At 39.0% G+C, this 16386-nt stretch overlaps 1 protein-coding gene across 7 annotated transcripts in view; it reads right to left on the bottom strand.

The window, feature by feature from the left end:
* Positions 1–683: 683 nt before the first annotated feature.
* PAM (peptidylglycine alpha-amidating monooxygenase) overlaps positions 684–16386 on the bottom strand; it is a 269026-nt gene continuing 253323 nt past the window's right edge. For 4 of the 7 annotated variants that reach the window (XM_090038336.1, XM_090038338.1, XM_090038334.1 and 1 more), the window contains 5 exons: positions 12372–12471; positions 10010–10063; positions 4673–4876; positions 1730–1786; positions 684–1119 (listed from right to left, as the gene is read on the bottom strand). In XM_090038336.1, the coding sequence (XP_089894462.1) occupies positions 938–1119; positions 1730–1786; positions 4673–4876; positions 10010–10063; positions 12372–12471 (597 nt within the window). In that variant the 3' untranslated portion in view covers positions 684–937. Of the gene's footprint in view, positions 1120–1729; positions 1787–4672; positions 4877–7553; positions 7638–10009; positions 10064–12371; positions 12472–16386 lie in introns of all 7 variants that reach the window. The other 3 variants (XM_090038337.1, XM_090038340.1, XM_090038341.1) reach the window with 2 other exon arrangements.

Below are 16386 nucleotides of genomic sequence, written 5' to 3'. Positions count from 1 at the left end.
TGTTTTATTAAAGTAAATACCCTGCAGATTTGATATACAGGCAAAATTCCTTTTTAAAAAGGTTTAAGCTTGACTTTATACACGTATGATAATTCTTAGTTTTGTTTTTTTAAAACCTGCTACATAAGAAAATATCTTCCAACTTCCATACAAAATAGCACTTTTTCTCTGCTGGTAGAAGACATTGATAAAATTTTTAACTGTCAAGTGGTCTGTGTAACCGTTACAAAAGTTGTATACAAAAACGTTCAATGCAAAAATGCCAAAGTACACTCTGACAGCTAATGCTCTGCGAACACTTTATTACACAAATTACATTCAGCTTCTGAAAATAGTGTTCTAACAGTGATACCATCTAAAAATAAGACATCCCAAAGACACATCAAATCAGGAGGAAGGAAAAAAAATTAAATAGACTTTTTTCTTTCCTTCAATGCAATATTAATGTTAGTGATTTTAAAAAAATAGAAGAAGATTTAGCAGCTTTGTTTTCTTGTGGCACTGTATTTTCTCTGTACTGCAATAGGTTAAGGACATTGAAGAGGAAAGGCACAAAAGAAAGAAATTGGCAACTGAAATGTTATGGGGAAAATATTGTCAAAGTAAATAAATGGGACTTATTTACAAGTACAGAAAAGGTCCCAAAACCGAAATGAGAAAATACTACTACTTTAAATCAGTACTGCAATAAAAAGAGGATTGGTTTCTTTATTAAGATGTTCATGTAAAGACAACAGCACTGATATGAAACTTCCATACACTCCTCCACTTAAAAGAACAAAACTAAAACCAAACTAAAACCAAAAACATCCCAGTGTACAGCCCCACGTAGACTAGTACAGTTTACAATTAAATACACAAAATCTTAAACGTGCTAAAGGGAAAGGAATCTGGCATTCTTGGTAGAATTGTTTAATGGAGAAATCAAAGGCTGGTTTCAGGATGATGAAGTCACTGGTGGGGGCGGGGGTGCTGAATACTCTTCTTCTGAGTCAGTGCCATCATCTTCATCTTTTTCTTGATCACTTCCTTCGGTGCTAAGTCGGTCAAACCCTTTTCGACTGTAGCCTTTGCGACTTGCGAAGAAGTTCCCAAGATTAAGGCCCCCTGTACCTTTTCCTGTAGAAATGAAATACCTGACATAAGCTTCTCTCTACTGAATTTGGGGGGAAGATATCCCATCTAACCATTCACCACTTTAATAGCATTTATCCTTTTTTCTAAAACCAATTTCTACCATGCTGTTTTCAAAGGCCAATATACATGAACCGTCTTGGGAAGGCAGGCACATGGACTGTGGTAGAAGAAGTTCTACCCTTAAAAAAATTGTTAGAGCCATTACTTAGTTAGGATTAAGCTATAATTTTTTGAGCAGGCTCCCTCGTGCTCCCACAGATTTACATATAATTAGCAACTACAGAGGTAGCACTTCACTTCATTCTCTGTGAAAAGAGAAAAGTTAGTATTACAGCAACTGGCTTCCCTGTAGGAATTATAGATCTTCAGTGACCAGATGTCAACAAATGAAATGTGGTACAGAGGCAGGCCTTTATATAAATGTATAATGAAAAATAGAGCTGAGAAGCCGTGCTTCCGTGGCTTTTCGCACTGGGAAAATTCTCCAGGTGGAATTGAAATGCTCTCAGATTTGTTCCTGGACTGATTTTTATTTGAATAAAACCAAAGGTTTTGGACTCAAAAGGTCAAAAGCGTTTTGCATTTTGCTTACCTCGAAATCTGCCCAAGATTCTACCTGAACCTGAGTCAAGTTTGTGATCAGCATCAGCTGGAAAAAACAAGACACATTTCAAAATAAGCTTCAATAGTTCTATTATCCAATTAAATACCAGTGTGCATTGTCTGAACCACTCAAATTGATCAGTAATGTAGAGAAATAAAATTTATAATCACCCAGTTTTATGGTTAGTATGGAAGTATAACTTGATGAAATAACTGGCATCCAGTAAGTGCTCAGTCTGTGCCACTGTTGCTACGAGTATCTTAGCAGTTAAAAAAAATTAAACTGTCAGATCTGAGACTCTCTCTCTCAAGTGCTGGCTTGGAGAGAAGAGCTTTGTCACTGTGCCCGAGTTCCATTCCAACACATGGCAAGATGCATCATGACATCTGAAAATGCATGTGGTACAGTATGTTCCTGTTGTATGCTAGACATGTGGTAAATACTAGGGTTGTGCCAAGTTTCGGGTGCTGATTTGATCTGGATGAGATTCGGCTCAATTCGGCGGCCAAATCCGAATCAAATTGGGAGACCAATAAAAAGCTATGAATCGATTCAAAGCTCTCTGAATCAATACAGAAAAGATTCAGAGAGCTTCAGAGATTTGGGCAGTCCTCACTTCCTGCCGCAGGGAGCTGGAGCCAGACTCTGTGCTGGTGCATAGGGGGTGGGGGAAGGAGGGCTGCAAGACAGAGGAGGGGACTATGGGGGGGACCCCTGCCGGGTCCCATGCCCCCTGAGTGTCCCCCAATTCCCACCCGCCCCCCCAGCTCCATCAATGGCTGCCCCACCCAGCTCCAGCTCTTTAAAAAAAAAAAAAAAAAAAAGCCCCGCACTCACTGGCTGCTGCCAGGCAGGGGAGGTGATCTCTGCTGCCCCCCACTGCCCTGCGCTGTATGGGGGGCTCTGCTACAAGCTTCTATCCCCCGCCTGCTCTCCCAGCCATATCAATGGCTGCCCCGCCTGGCCCCAGCTCCTGGTTCTTTAAAAAAAAAAAAAAAAAAAAAAAGCCCAGCACTCACTAGCTGCTGCAGCGGCTGTCAGGGATTCTGGTGGCTCATGGCAGAGCCCCCCATGCAGCACAGGGCAGTGGGGGTCAGCACGGATTGCTCCTCCACCCCCGGGAGCAGCCAGTGAGTGCAGGGCCTTTTTTTAAATTTTTTTTTAAGAGCTGGGACACAGGGGTTGGGCGGGGCAGTCATTGATGGGGCTGGAAGGGTGGGCAGGGAATGGGGCCTGTCTGATTTGGAGATCTGTCCAATTGGTGGCGGCTGAATCTCTGAATCAGATTTGGCCAAATTGATGATTCAGGACAGTGATCCGAATCACCAAATAGAATCACTGTCTCCCGAATTGGTTGAATCTGAATCCAAAGCGAATACTAGCTGCTTTGCACAGGCCTAGTAAATACCTCTCTTATCTAAAAATTTCCTGAGCTACCAAAAAAACAAAACAAAACAAAAGACTTGACTTTGCAATCCCAAACCTGAAAAAAAAGCAGCAATCCCAGGGCTAAACTCTCCATTGTATCTCTCTCTCTCTCTCTCACACACACACACGTATATTGCATGTGTGTGTGTTCTCAAATCAGCATAAAACTTAGAACTCAGTTTGAACTCAATTCAACAGCATAGAACCAAGTTGCTTTCTTTTTACCAGTGGCAAAAATTCAAAAGTTGAGTTTTCTCCATGTGTTTCCAAAAATTAGTTTTCTAAAAAAAGCACTAGAAGGATTAACAGGCAGTAGATGCAGGGAGATCGCTGGAATGATCCAAGAGGTCTTATATCATTTTCCAGCAGCATAACTCTAGAGTGAGGTAACTGGGGCAGCTGCCATGGGTGCTCGCTTATAGGAGGGGTGGACCACAGAAAAACCCCACTGCTGCTACAACCATGCTGCCATATTTAGAAGCACGATGGCAGCCAAAAGTTGCTGCTGACCCTTCATCTTGCAGCTGCTCCAGGCACCCAGCTGCACTGTTATGCCTCTGGTGCTTTCTATGATGCCTTGGCCTTCTGGGGATTGTTATAACAAACCACAAAAAAGCCCCTTGCATCTCCCAGGTCTCAACATATAAAAGGGCCATGATGACAGCTACGCTTTCTACTCTTCACACAAAATTCATAGGTGAATTGCAAAGAACTATTAGATTGCTCAAACTATATTCTATTATTTCACATTACTTTCTTAGCTTATAATACTGGAGGAACTTTGAGATGCATGGTCCCTGTACATTTTATTCCATGTACTTTTAATGAAAACTTGGCAAAGGTATATATCATACAAATAAGCTATGGAAGGAACATTTAACTGGCACAGCATTGTAATAGTTTCAAAGAAAGACCATATTATGATAGACAAACACAATATGAACTGAGGGAAAACTTCACATTGTTAGTGTTATAACTCCTCATTAAAGATGTCACAGCTGGTTTCCCAAGGGAGGACGGCACATAATTCTTGATACAAAATATACTCAAGATGAACAGGAATTTATATTCCCTCAGCCATTTAACTGCTTGCATTTTGCATATACCTTTATCTGTCGCTTACTTAAAAAATAACACTTATTCTGAAGAACAAAAGATTCTAAAAAAACTCCCACGGTGAAAAGCAAGCTCTGCACTGAATTTTAAAATAAAGGACGCAACTAAAACAAAATAATAAAATGGTGGAATTATATGTCTGGGCTTTCAGAACCAAGGTTTTATTCAGACTGCAATTACAAGGATGATTTATGGGTCGGATAGATAAAATAAAAGCAGTTAAAGATGCATTCACTTGTGCATGCCAGAATTAGATTGGATGCAGTATCTTGATATCTGTACAGGTGGTTAAATGTAGCCTCTCTGCGTACTTTTGTTCCTTGTTCTTTAATGATTTATTTGAATATGAAAATCCTGATCTGGAATTTAAAAATGATGCATAGTTACCTCCATACACCATTGTCTTCCTCCACCAAATAAATACCGCTATTGCCAACAAAACAACAATAGGAATAATTAGAAGAGTTGTAATGAGAACAAAGGAAACTCCAGTGTTAGCCTGTTGGACCAAATGTTGTTTTTCCTGCTTCTTCAGAGCATCTGATGATACAGGGTTGTTTTTCAATCTGGCTTCTACAATTGTCTCTGCTTCTTTAAGAAAAGAAAAGAATCATCATTCGTTATCTAAACATTCAAATAACATAGATAAAGTTATTGTTGAATACAGTATGCTACTGCACCTGAAGTTTCCAGTAACAAGCAACCTTAAAAGTATAAGATGATACTCACACAACAGTTCTTATTTTTGCTTGTGCCATCTATGGAGCCATGCAGAGGGCTGATGGTACAAGAGGAATCCTCTCTCCATTTCCATAATGCTTGGAGGACAGGGAATGGAGACAGGACAACCACCAAGGGAGACTTTCTCCTAAATAATTCTAGTATTTGAATACAGGTAGAATCCTACAGAATTCCACTCTTAGAACAGTAATTTCTCAGTTACAACCTTTCTTTTCTTGTTATCACTCCTCTCCAAGAAATGTGATGAATTTGAAAAAAAACAACAACTCTGAATATGGATGGATTTTGTTTTAGTCTGCTCAGGGGGTGCTCACACCTTTTAAGATACACTTTACTTGTACTGCATGTGCTGTGTTTTGCATTGGTATAATCACCACATGAAGTGATCCCATACGCTCATTTCCATTTTCTTGTACAACCACAGAAATAGATGAAACAAAAGGAGATGGGTAAAATTACTGGCAGATTGTAGTTAACAAGAAAGGGCATGTCCCAAAATCCTACGTATAACAATACCGTTTCAAAAACAAGGGATTTTAGTTATAAAGTTTATAAAACTGGTAATGTTCTGGATTAACTCCAGTAAAGCACTACACATACACAGTACTTTAAAGCAAGCATATGCCATCAAGTCAAGTCTGATGAGTTTGATAAAATTACTATGCTATCCCTTCATGTTTAATGTGGAAGTAAGGCAGCCAAGGACTACAAGGTCCTAGCATGAAATATTCCACTCCACTCTGAAGTGAGCAACTAGAACCTATTGGGATTTATTTTCACTCTAATGTTTGGTTAAGTCTCCTACGCTTGAACCAACTCCTCTTGATTTAGCCTACTGCAAGAGACTAAACAATAATCAGGTGACTGGATTATCAGGAGTCCCCACAGGATTAATTGGCAGCACTAGTATCAGAAACACTCAAAATTCAACCAGCACCTTGTGACAAGATAGCTAGCTTGTTTTAAAGAACTTGAGATAGAGATAAATATGCCTGCAAACACATGGCAGAAGTCAGGATAATATTTTATTATACCTCAAGGTAACAGAACAATAAAGACAGGCCTTTATTTTGCACAGGCCACACCTCCAAACACACAAAAAACGTCTGCAGCCATTGCGATTTTATTTCTAAGCAGGTATCCCTTGTCAAGTTCACGGCCAACTGTCTATGGCACGCTCACTTGGATTTAGAGGGCATTTATACATATGCTCTGTGATGCGGGGGGTGGGGGGAACCCTAACAGAAGTGTCTGGAGCATCATGTGTATCAGAGTCCCCGTGCTGAAAAATGGGGTGCTTTAATTAAAGGTCACCGAACAAGCTTTAGTTAAAGTGCCCCTGCTGCCATTTTTCAGTGCGGGAACGCTGATGCACGTGACGCTGGAGTCTGCTGGAATGTGGTTATTGCCATGCTCCAGCAGACTCAATTAATCAAGTGTGCTCCAGTGTGTCAGAGCAGCCTTAATGCATGTGTATAGGTACCCAGAGTGCTGGGTTTGGGGAAGGCAGTGCAGCAGCCATTTTGACCAGTGGACTGATTTCTAGTTTCCAGCTTAGCACCGGAGTAATCATGATACTTGAAAAATATATTTTATTAGTTCCATTCTTTTCTTATTCCTAATACATTTTGTTTTCATTTGGATTGGTATTTATGTAATTTTTCAGAAAGATATCCCTGTAGAAGACAAACCAGAACTTCAAGGATAGGGGATTCAAAATTTTATAGAATCAGTAATTCCTTTCTCTCTTCATGCTCCAGTTTGGCCAAGAAACATTGACAGCGAAGTCTACATGTGGTAAGTCATGCTACATGCCATCAGTTAGAGTCCAGTAAACACACAAAGAAAGAGCCCACAGGAACAAGATGAGAGGAGAGTTGGTGGAAGTGTCTGTTACAGGGAACAGAGTGAAAATACGGTAAAAAAAATATTTCTGGAACTCATTTCTGCTTAAGTTTAACTAATAGACTCAATTCTCTTAAAATTCTGAATTTTGTAATGTAGTCTTGCAGTAACTATAATTGCTTTGATTGCTTATATTGTTATTTTTATATAATGAAATATTTAGCTATTAAGATAAAGTTAATCTTGTTATGATTTACTTTTTATAATATTTTAATCAATCATTATTGTTCTGGAATTAACCATCTATTTTAAATTTCCTAGTCCTATTAGCATAAATATATTTGACCTATTGGTCTCATAATTTTAGATACAGTTGACTTATTGGTGTCATGATTTTAGAACTTAAATCTGATATAAGGAAAATGCTTATGTAAGGTCTGTGGTATGTTTAAGAAGAGGTAATGTAAGAATGAATGATGTATGTATGTGACCATGCGAAGAAAGACAGTCCTCTTGCAGCAGGTGAAAATAGCCTTTTGTGGTTTAATGGTTAGAGGTTGCAGTGATGTCGAGTCAGCAGTTAAGGATTACCAAATACTAAATCATGCCTTTACCCTGATGGCTGAAGACTGCAAGCAATGACCTCCCCTGAAGACTGCAAAGCCAGAAGATCATGTCCTACCAATCCCAGCCTGCCAACAGGACAAGGAGGATGGCCTTTGCGTCTGACTCAGTGGAATCCATACGCTTGTATGGACAGCTATCACTATAAAGAATAAACACAAAGACAAGGCTTTGGGTCTTTTCCACCTGCAAGAAGGAGTTTTGGGCACGTCCAACAAGACCTGACTCCATCCCTTGTGGTCAGTCCAGCCGGCCACCAGACTGACCCGAGTGACTTTAGAACTCGGTAACACCTTAACCTTTGCAGGACTGTCTAACTATCTGTATGTGTGCTTGTTTCTTTTGTATGAATGAATGAGTGAGTATGTATGGGAATGAGTGAAGCAGATAACCTTACTGTTCTTTATTCTTTTCACGTTTCATGTTTTGTTTTATGTTCCAATAAATGCGGCATTGTGCCTTATCCCCTGATAAGATTCCTGCTTGTTTTTAATTCACTCTATGCCCTGTGCAGACAACAGTGACACCCTGAAAAAGCTTACTGTTTTTTTAGTTGCTTCTTTCCTGTAAAATCCGTACAGTGCCCTACACCATTCATTTTCAAAGGTGCTGAAGTCCCAGTAAAAAACAAGAGACTATAAGCTTCCTAGCCACTTAGGTGCTTTTATCCTAAGATTCTAGGACTGCATCTATTTTGCAAAGGGTCCTAAAGAACTTGCATCTTGTTCATGCTCAAAGTTTTGCAAGAATATTTGTATGCCATGTTTTAAATTAGTAAAAACTTTTAACTTCAAAACAAATTACAGCAGCCTGTGAGGTTTTCAGTATTTTGTGAAAAACAGCTCTGCTAAAAATCACACCTGAAATTATATCAAATTTAATAGCATGTCATAGTACGAACATATACACACACTGCAATATTCTATGCAGTGACATTTATGACATTACAATGTGTTTTGTGGAATGTTTTCTTCACGTTTCTTTAACCACTGGGCCTTCACGTTTTAAGTGTGACATGACAGCAAAGAACTGTGGGATTTTGTTAGTTCTTTGGTTACTCAGACAGTAGTTATGGCCAACAGCACTGTCTTCCATCTGCCATCTTAGCATAATCCTTCTGATGCTGGTAGCAATACATTGTCTTCACTTGACTATCGTAATAGCAGCTGTATCCTCCACTCTGATACCTTTAACAGGAGCAAGTAGCTAATGCAAAACACATCTGTCCATTTATTATGCAAAGAATGACACAAAGTGCATCACAACACTGGATACTGTTCACTTTCAGGTGGAGCTTATATTGTCTGTTTTCACATATGTGGTCCTAAATACTTTAGCAGGTAATTATTTTGAAGACTCCTTTAGTAACCATAAGATGCTGTTGTCTTATTCTAATCTAGATAGTCTTGTTTCAGTGAACAGAAAGGAGTTTTCCTAAAGGATTCTCTGCACCATAATGTGTTTCCTAGAATGGTCTGCAAGAGCCCAAAGTAGTTATGCGCAAATGATATTAAGTCCCTTTTTCTCCCCTTGAAAGCTTTGGGAAAAACTGTTTGATATTGTGGTGATTTTGGTAGCAAGAACTGGAATATCTCATATGAGCAACGTACTTTATTTTAAGATTATATTTAAGTTTCTGATCTTTTGGCTTACTTCCATATATGTCTACGTGACTGAAGCCAAGGGCAGTTGCTCTGAATTCAACTGAACAAAAATAAATAAGAACACTGTAGCTACAATCCACTAGGATCACTCAATAACCATGTGCTTTTTTCTGCAAGGGAAATATCATTTCCTCTTTTGTATTAGAGACTTGTAGAATAGAGTATTATAATGTTTTAAAATAAGTCCTTTTCATCTATGTTAAATTATGCTACCTCTTTCAACCTTGTGCTGTACACTTCTCCTTATCTGTCTATATTAAAATCCCTATATTCTTCTGATTCTTTTCTCTCACTTTATCCTTATTTTCACTGATCTTTTGGAAAAGGAAAAAGTAAATCTGGGAGAACAACTTTGATCAAATTGAGTTTTTTATACCTTACAGTATATACCCAGACTGCCAATACGACTCCTACAAAATAAGAAAATGAAAATAACAGCCATTTTGAATGTCTAACTTTTTCACTAGGTAACTAGGACACCTGTATACCATAATTATTTCTGCATCTAATGGAATGGACATAGATATTAATTGGTGGCTACCAGAGGGTCATGTAGAATAGTCCCCTGGGTGAACCTTCATTTCAATCTCCAGGACACACTTGTCACTGAAACTGAAGTGTTTCCTCTCTCATGGAGCTGAGTCTACCAGATAAAGCTGAGCACAGGCCACCTTCTATCCCTTCCCCCTGCCAGCTCATTGTAACTTTGCGCTGTAGGAAATGACAACCAAAGGGAGACTAATTAATATTTTTCCTTTGATATTTTTGGCAAGCACATTTGCAAGGCAAAAAAAAAATTGTCTAGATGAAAACTTTTGTTTTGCCCATTCCCATAAGGAATCAGACTAACCTTTTATTTCCTGAACCTCGATACCAGCCTTTTTAACTGATCGATGTTCCATTTCTGTAACACAAAATTGCTCTTCAGACCAACTGACATTTTAGAAAGCCTTTGATGACATTTTCTTGTTAGCTTTACTTTACAATCCTAAAGTAAATAATCACATTTGCATTTGAGCTTCACCAAGACTGCTTCAGAACAATCCCCTGATCAGAACCCTATGAAACCATGAGCGTGACTCTCAGTTTGCAATGACAACCAAATCCTACACTACAAAGTTGTTTTCGAGGTCCCAATACAAATTCCTGACATTTAGTATTGCTGGAATTACCTAGTAACAACAAAATTGGAGACTGTCAAGGAAAAAAACTTTAGGCACTGGAGAAGTAGCATTGAGGATACAGTAGATATGCTATCATCCATCATGTTAATTCTGCTTTAACACTCAAACTTTGTCCCTCCTCCTGCATAGGACATTGTATTCCTAGCAGTGAGGACTTTTTAATTTTTTTTTTCATACGCAATAGATTAGCCAAGGCCCACTTTTCCTGAGAGCAGCAGTACTAAAGCTAACACCCTTTCCAAATTCCAAGATGGGCAATTATATTTTCTCTCACCAAGTGACATCTGCATTTTCAAGTAGGGACATATTTCACATCCTGTCCTGAACTGCAGTACCGCCTGTTGTACAATATAAACCTTCTACCTTAGACATAGCTGCAGTTACACACCATGGGTCTCCAGCACCCAGGGGCCAGTGCTTGCATTTGCAGCCCCCGCCCCCCCCCCCCAGGCCTTCCTGTAGCAATACATAAAGTCACATTGCTTGATAACAACTCTGAAGGGCCCAGCTGGTGCCTGGGGGCTATGGCCCCCTCCTGCACCCCCGCCGTTGGTCCACCACTGCATAGCTGTAAATCAATAGTGGGTAAAGGAATTCCTATACATAGTTTGAAATGCACTTTGTAAACTTCTTGAATTAAAAGATACTATACAATGCAAAGGCAAGTCACTAAACAGTAGATGTGTCATCCTATCTAAAAGGCCTATTCTGGTGGGGGGGGGAAATGGTTTTGACTTTTTTAGTATTCTTTAGACAAAAAGAAGTCAATAGTTAATGCACTAGCTTGTGACCTTAGCTAGTAAGGGAAGGCCAGTTCAGCAATACTACCAGCTGCCTTGAGTATGCTCAGAACTAGCTAGCTACTGTCTTTTTATAGTTAACATTTGATATTAAAATACACATCAGAGTCCTCACTTCATAAAACAGCAAAATTGTGAGTGAACTATTTAGTGGTGAGTTTTCATTAACCTTCACTTTCTCATTTTCTTATGAATGAAAGTGTAGAAGCGTGTCCTGTTTAGAACATTGGAACAACAGTATCCAATCAGAACAGGGGTGAACCTGGTCTGGTACCTGCTCTGCTAGTATCAGATGCTCAAAGGAAGGTGCATGAAAAACAAACAGCCAACTATGGAATAACTAGCTTAGATAACAAGTTTATTTTAATGGCAGACAGCAGTTGGCTAACACCCTGAAGCATGAGGTTTCATATTCTTCATGCATTTAATATCCTACGTAAGGCATATTGTAGATCATATTGTTGTTTCTATAAAATATCTATTTTTTCCCCCTGAAGCTCACTAAGTTGAATGGCTTGAATATTCGAGCCCCCAAGGCCTGGAATAGACCTCTCCAGAGGTGGTTCAAGCACCTACTTTGGATTCTTTTAAGAAATGTTTGGACACTTATCTTGCTGGGATCCTTTGACCCTATCTGACTTCCTGCCCCTGGGGCAGGCGGCTGGACTCGATGATCTTCTGAGGTCCCTTCCAGCCCTAACATCTATGAAATCTATGACATCTTAGAAACAAGCTGCTTAGTTTGGGGCTTAGAGGAATATAGTGAATTGGGAAGATTTCCTAGTTAATAGAAATACAGCAGTAAAATAATTGATCTGGTAAACTGATCGATAAGAGGGACTTTATTCTGGATTATCGCTTTATTTCAGCCACAGATAGTTTCCATGTAAGAGCTTCTAAGGAAACAGGACTTTCAGCAAACAACACACTGAAGTATACTTATGTATTCAGTTAAATGCACACAAGCAATACAACAAAATAGATCAGTGGTTTTGTAAGAACAACTGAGAATGTAAAGATTTAGCTAGCCAGACAAAACCATTGGCATGTCAACAACAGTCAGTTTGGTTGACACAAAGACCAGCCAATTTTTTGCTGCATGTTGCTTACACAAAAGCAGTAGGATGTGAAAGTGGAACCTGAATAAAACAGCCAGAGGATACGTTCATTGAGAACGTATGGTTATGGAAAGGGTCTTTAAGAGAGCAAATAAAAAGAAGAAACATACTTTCTGAAGATACGAACTTCCATACTGTTCTGGCATGAGCATCTCCAACATATACTGTTTTATCTTCTGAAGCAACAATATCATGTGGCATCTCAAAATTCTGTCAATATAAACAACCACAAATCACAACTGAATGACTATACAAGAAAATGCAGTTAGATCATAAAGGAAAATTAATTTGAGACTCAGTCCTCACATAATGCAAGCTGCAATTGACCCAGTTGCCAGGAGTTACCAAAGAGAAGGGGTAGGAGCTGAACCTTCTTGAAGTCATTCGTCCAGGGATCGTAGTTATTGTCATCACTTAGAGAATGCTTAAATTATGTATGATACAATGTACAGAGGATTCATTATTTATATTTTGGGGCAGAGTCCATTTTCGTCGGTATTCTAAAGTGAAAGTTTAAGGAACTAAACCTGGCTATTACAGCTCCGCATAGCTAAACGAATAGTCAACTGGTTTCCAGAAATTTACAATGGATGCACAGAAGGGAGGGGTGGAAAAGGGGTAAACAAATGCCTCTCTACCACATACGCAATGTGCAATGAAGCAATCCACAATATGTATAGATAACCTTAACCTGCCATTTCCTACTGCATGACTTACTGAATTAGCAATCAACCAATTGTTGGCACACGTTTTTTGATGTACCATACACATACCGTATCAATATGACTTCTTAGCACCACTGAAAACACCAGCTTACCTAAAAACCCCTAAAAAAGAGCCCTCAATCCCCGGTGATGGGGGGAAAAGGAACCACAAAAGTGTTCATCGTGTATTTGAAAATAAGAATAATGAGAGTGATTTTATCTACCATATAATACATCCCTATTATTCTTTTAATTATTTGGCAAATAATATTTTAGATGCTTATAGATAATCAGTTGGGACAAGCAACCTTAATTACACATTAATACTTGCAATAGATTGAAAAAGGGTCTTTATGCCCTTGCTGACACTGTCCTGACATAAGGTTTCCTGGAGTTAAATAATTTACTAGAGCTGGGCTGTCCAACTGGTGTCTAACAAGGGGTTAACTCACAGCTCACTGACTCCTGGTCCAGGTACCCCTCATTGCTGTCCTGCTGCTGCTGGGCTCTCTAGGCTCCCATTCCCTTCTCCAGCTTCTGCTTTCTACTCTGAACAGTGAGGCCATAGGGCCAAGGGATCCCATGACCCAGGGACATGTACATTGCAGCATGATAAACTGCCCTGCAGTACGGGACAATAGGGGTGCTTACAGTGACCAGGGAGAGTGGGGAAAAAGCCTACAACCCATGCAGCATGCAACCACTAGTTACTCAGAAGTTGGAAAGCCCTGTAACTAAAGTAGGATTTTGATATAGCAGATTTTCTGCAGGAAAAGCACTGGTAGAAGCATAAAGCAGAAGTAAAAGTCCAAGTATCTAAGGTATAAATTTAAATCAGTTTAGCAGCTTGGTTAGTGCCGCAGAAGCAATATGACACAAATTATACTTTCTGCTTAGTAAAACCTGGGGGAAGAAAGAAGTTTGAAGAAATAGCGGAAAAATAATAATAAATGTGGTCATTTGGCCTTTAAACTTCATGGATCAGTCTCCTCTTCTACTTGTCTTTACACTTTAAATTAATTTCTTGGCTTGAACTCTGTTCTTTGTGTCTATAACATAGTTAAACAAGGGACTTCCACAAGAAGCAATAAACTGCTGTGTGCTGAGTAAACTCTGGAGTAATACCTGTGTCTGATACGATTTAAAATTGGTTTACTTAAAGGAAAATGGAAAGTTACATATTTTTCCCCCCTTTGAAGATAACTGTTTGAAAAAGTTCCCAGTAGGCAACCTGTTTTGTGCTCTATTTCCACCCCCACTGTTACTGCCCTCTAGCATTAACACCTGTTAAGAGTTAGGAGAGTTTCGGAAGTCTTGTACCAAGGAGCTATGGACACCACTGAAAATGGTGCAAGACACCACAAACAGATGTTGTTTTTGCACTTGGCTCTTTTTCCAGGCATTTTTCAAATTAATTCAAATTAACTTCCCACTGGATAAGGCACACCATTTGTCTTACAGACTAACTTGGGGATCCTTCTCTTTCCAACTGGAGTCAGAATTACAAAATATAAACTCTATCTAGGAGCAGCTTCTTACTTAGAAACAAAGCATAAGTTGCCTTCTTAAAGCTTTGTTGTTTATGATGCAGACAGGAGGCCCAAATGAAACAGTGAACTGGGCCCAGGTAGTTCTTCAAGCTTATTTACTTTATCAGACATGAGCAGTACATTTTCAAACACAGGATTACAACAATGATCTGCTATGCACTGAGAAAAAACAAAGTGAGAGACAATCACCTGCTGCAGAAGTTATTCTCAACATCCTGAATGGAATAGAGAATGATGCAGAAGGAAAGAAAGTATCATAGAACTGGAATGGACCTTGAGGATCTACTAATTCACAGATACCAGATTTTCTGTTCCTAAAGCATCCTACAGAGAGGTAATTCCAGCCTTTTCTTGAACCTCCAGTGAAGATTTCACAGCTTCTCAAGGCAACTTATTCCACTGTCTTACTCTTGTAACATTTCAGAAGTTTTTTTCTTTAGATTTGATCTAAATCTACTTTTTGTTGCAATTTAAATTCTACTGTGCCATGTTCTAAGGCAGAGCAGAATCATCATTTCAATGCCAGCCTTTCAAATATTTGAAAATTGCTATCATGCTTCCCCGTAATCAACTTTTCTCCAAACTAAACATACCTACTACCAACAAAAAGGGTCATCATACAACTTGCTTTCCAATCTGCTCAGCATCTTTCTATACTTCTAAATATAACTGCAAGTATAACTGCAACTGTTTTCTGAAAGCATTAATAAATATCAAATTTTCCTCTACTACTCCAATTCTTTTTAGATTGTTTGTCCTACTTCAGGGAACAGGATGCTGATAGATACTTTGCTTACATGCATTCATGTCTAAGAATGCTTTATAGTATTTTTTATGAAGAAATTTGGGGTTGGATCATCAACTAGTCTACCTGCTCCTGAAAATATATCCTTACATCTAAGAACCGCATCTTTTTATTTCACTGCAGAATATTTATGAAAGCTAGGGAGATGCTTTATTGTGCAGACTCAAGTCAAATTTTCAGCAACTGCTCTATGGGAGCATGCAAAATTTGCCAATGTGATTATGAATATTGGCTGAAAACGCTACCATGATTATGTACGTCCACTCAAAAAATAAAAACACCTCCACAATTGTACACAGTCTTTCTCTAGCTGTGATTATTAATAAGAAAAAAAACCTCTTTAAAGAGCTAACGTTGTAGTAATTATTGTGTGACATCCTTATATAAAACTCTGAATGTTGGTTTCAAGCCATGTATTTATTTTTATTTATAGAGTTTTGAATGTGGACACAGCAATTTAAAAACGCCCAGAAAGAAAACATCTTTGTCTGGGGCAGCTTAAAATAGGCTTTCATCAAACAGGATATGGGATACACAGTATGGGGGACTTCTGATGTTCTTTCTTTGATTTAGTACAAGCCAAGAAAACTTCATAGTTGAAATTCATTTTAATTTGTATTATGGAATTTGAACAATATTGAGTAAGCACAGTTTAGTGTTTGCTAAGAAGGCATATATCCACATTATACTCCTAAGTAGAAGCACTATTTTTACACTTTAGTATACCATGGTGATATAAAAATCAGAACTTTAGTCCTTCTTTTAAACCAGCGAGTGCTAACCTTTTTTGCAGGTGTGCCATAATTAGCTCTGCAACTTCCCAGAGCACCACTCTGATTCCTTTCTCTTACCTGACCTGCTGTGCAGCTTTCTGCTACCTGCCCTGTGCTCCCCGATCAAACTAGTGCTCTACTTTCTGCTCCCTCTCCTATCTGCCACTGTGCTACGTGGCCCCTTCCCAGTCTACTGTGTGTCACACAGAGAAGCTGCCCATGCCACTTGCAGCACCCAGGCTGTAGGTTGCCCACCTCTGTCTTAAACTAAAGAATGACACATTTCCTATTTT

The sequence above is a fragment of the Crocodylus siamensis genome, chromosome 3, assembly GCF_052110815.1.
Source record: "Crocodylus siamensis isolate JL-2025a chromosome 3, ASM5211081v1, whole genome shotgun sequence".
Classification (NCBI taxonomy): domain Eukaryota; kingdom Metazoa; phylum Chordata; order Crocodylia; family Crocodylidae; genus Crocodylus; species Crocodylus siamensis.
This window is presented reverse-complemented; position numbering and strand designations above follow the sequence as displayed.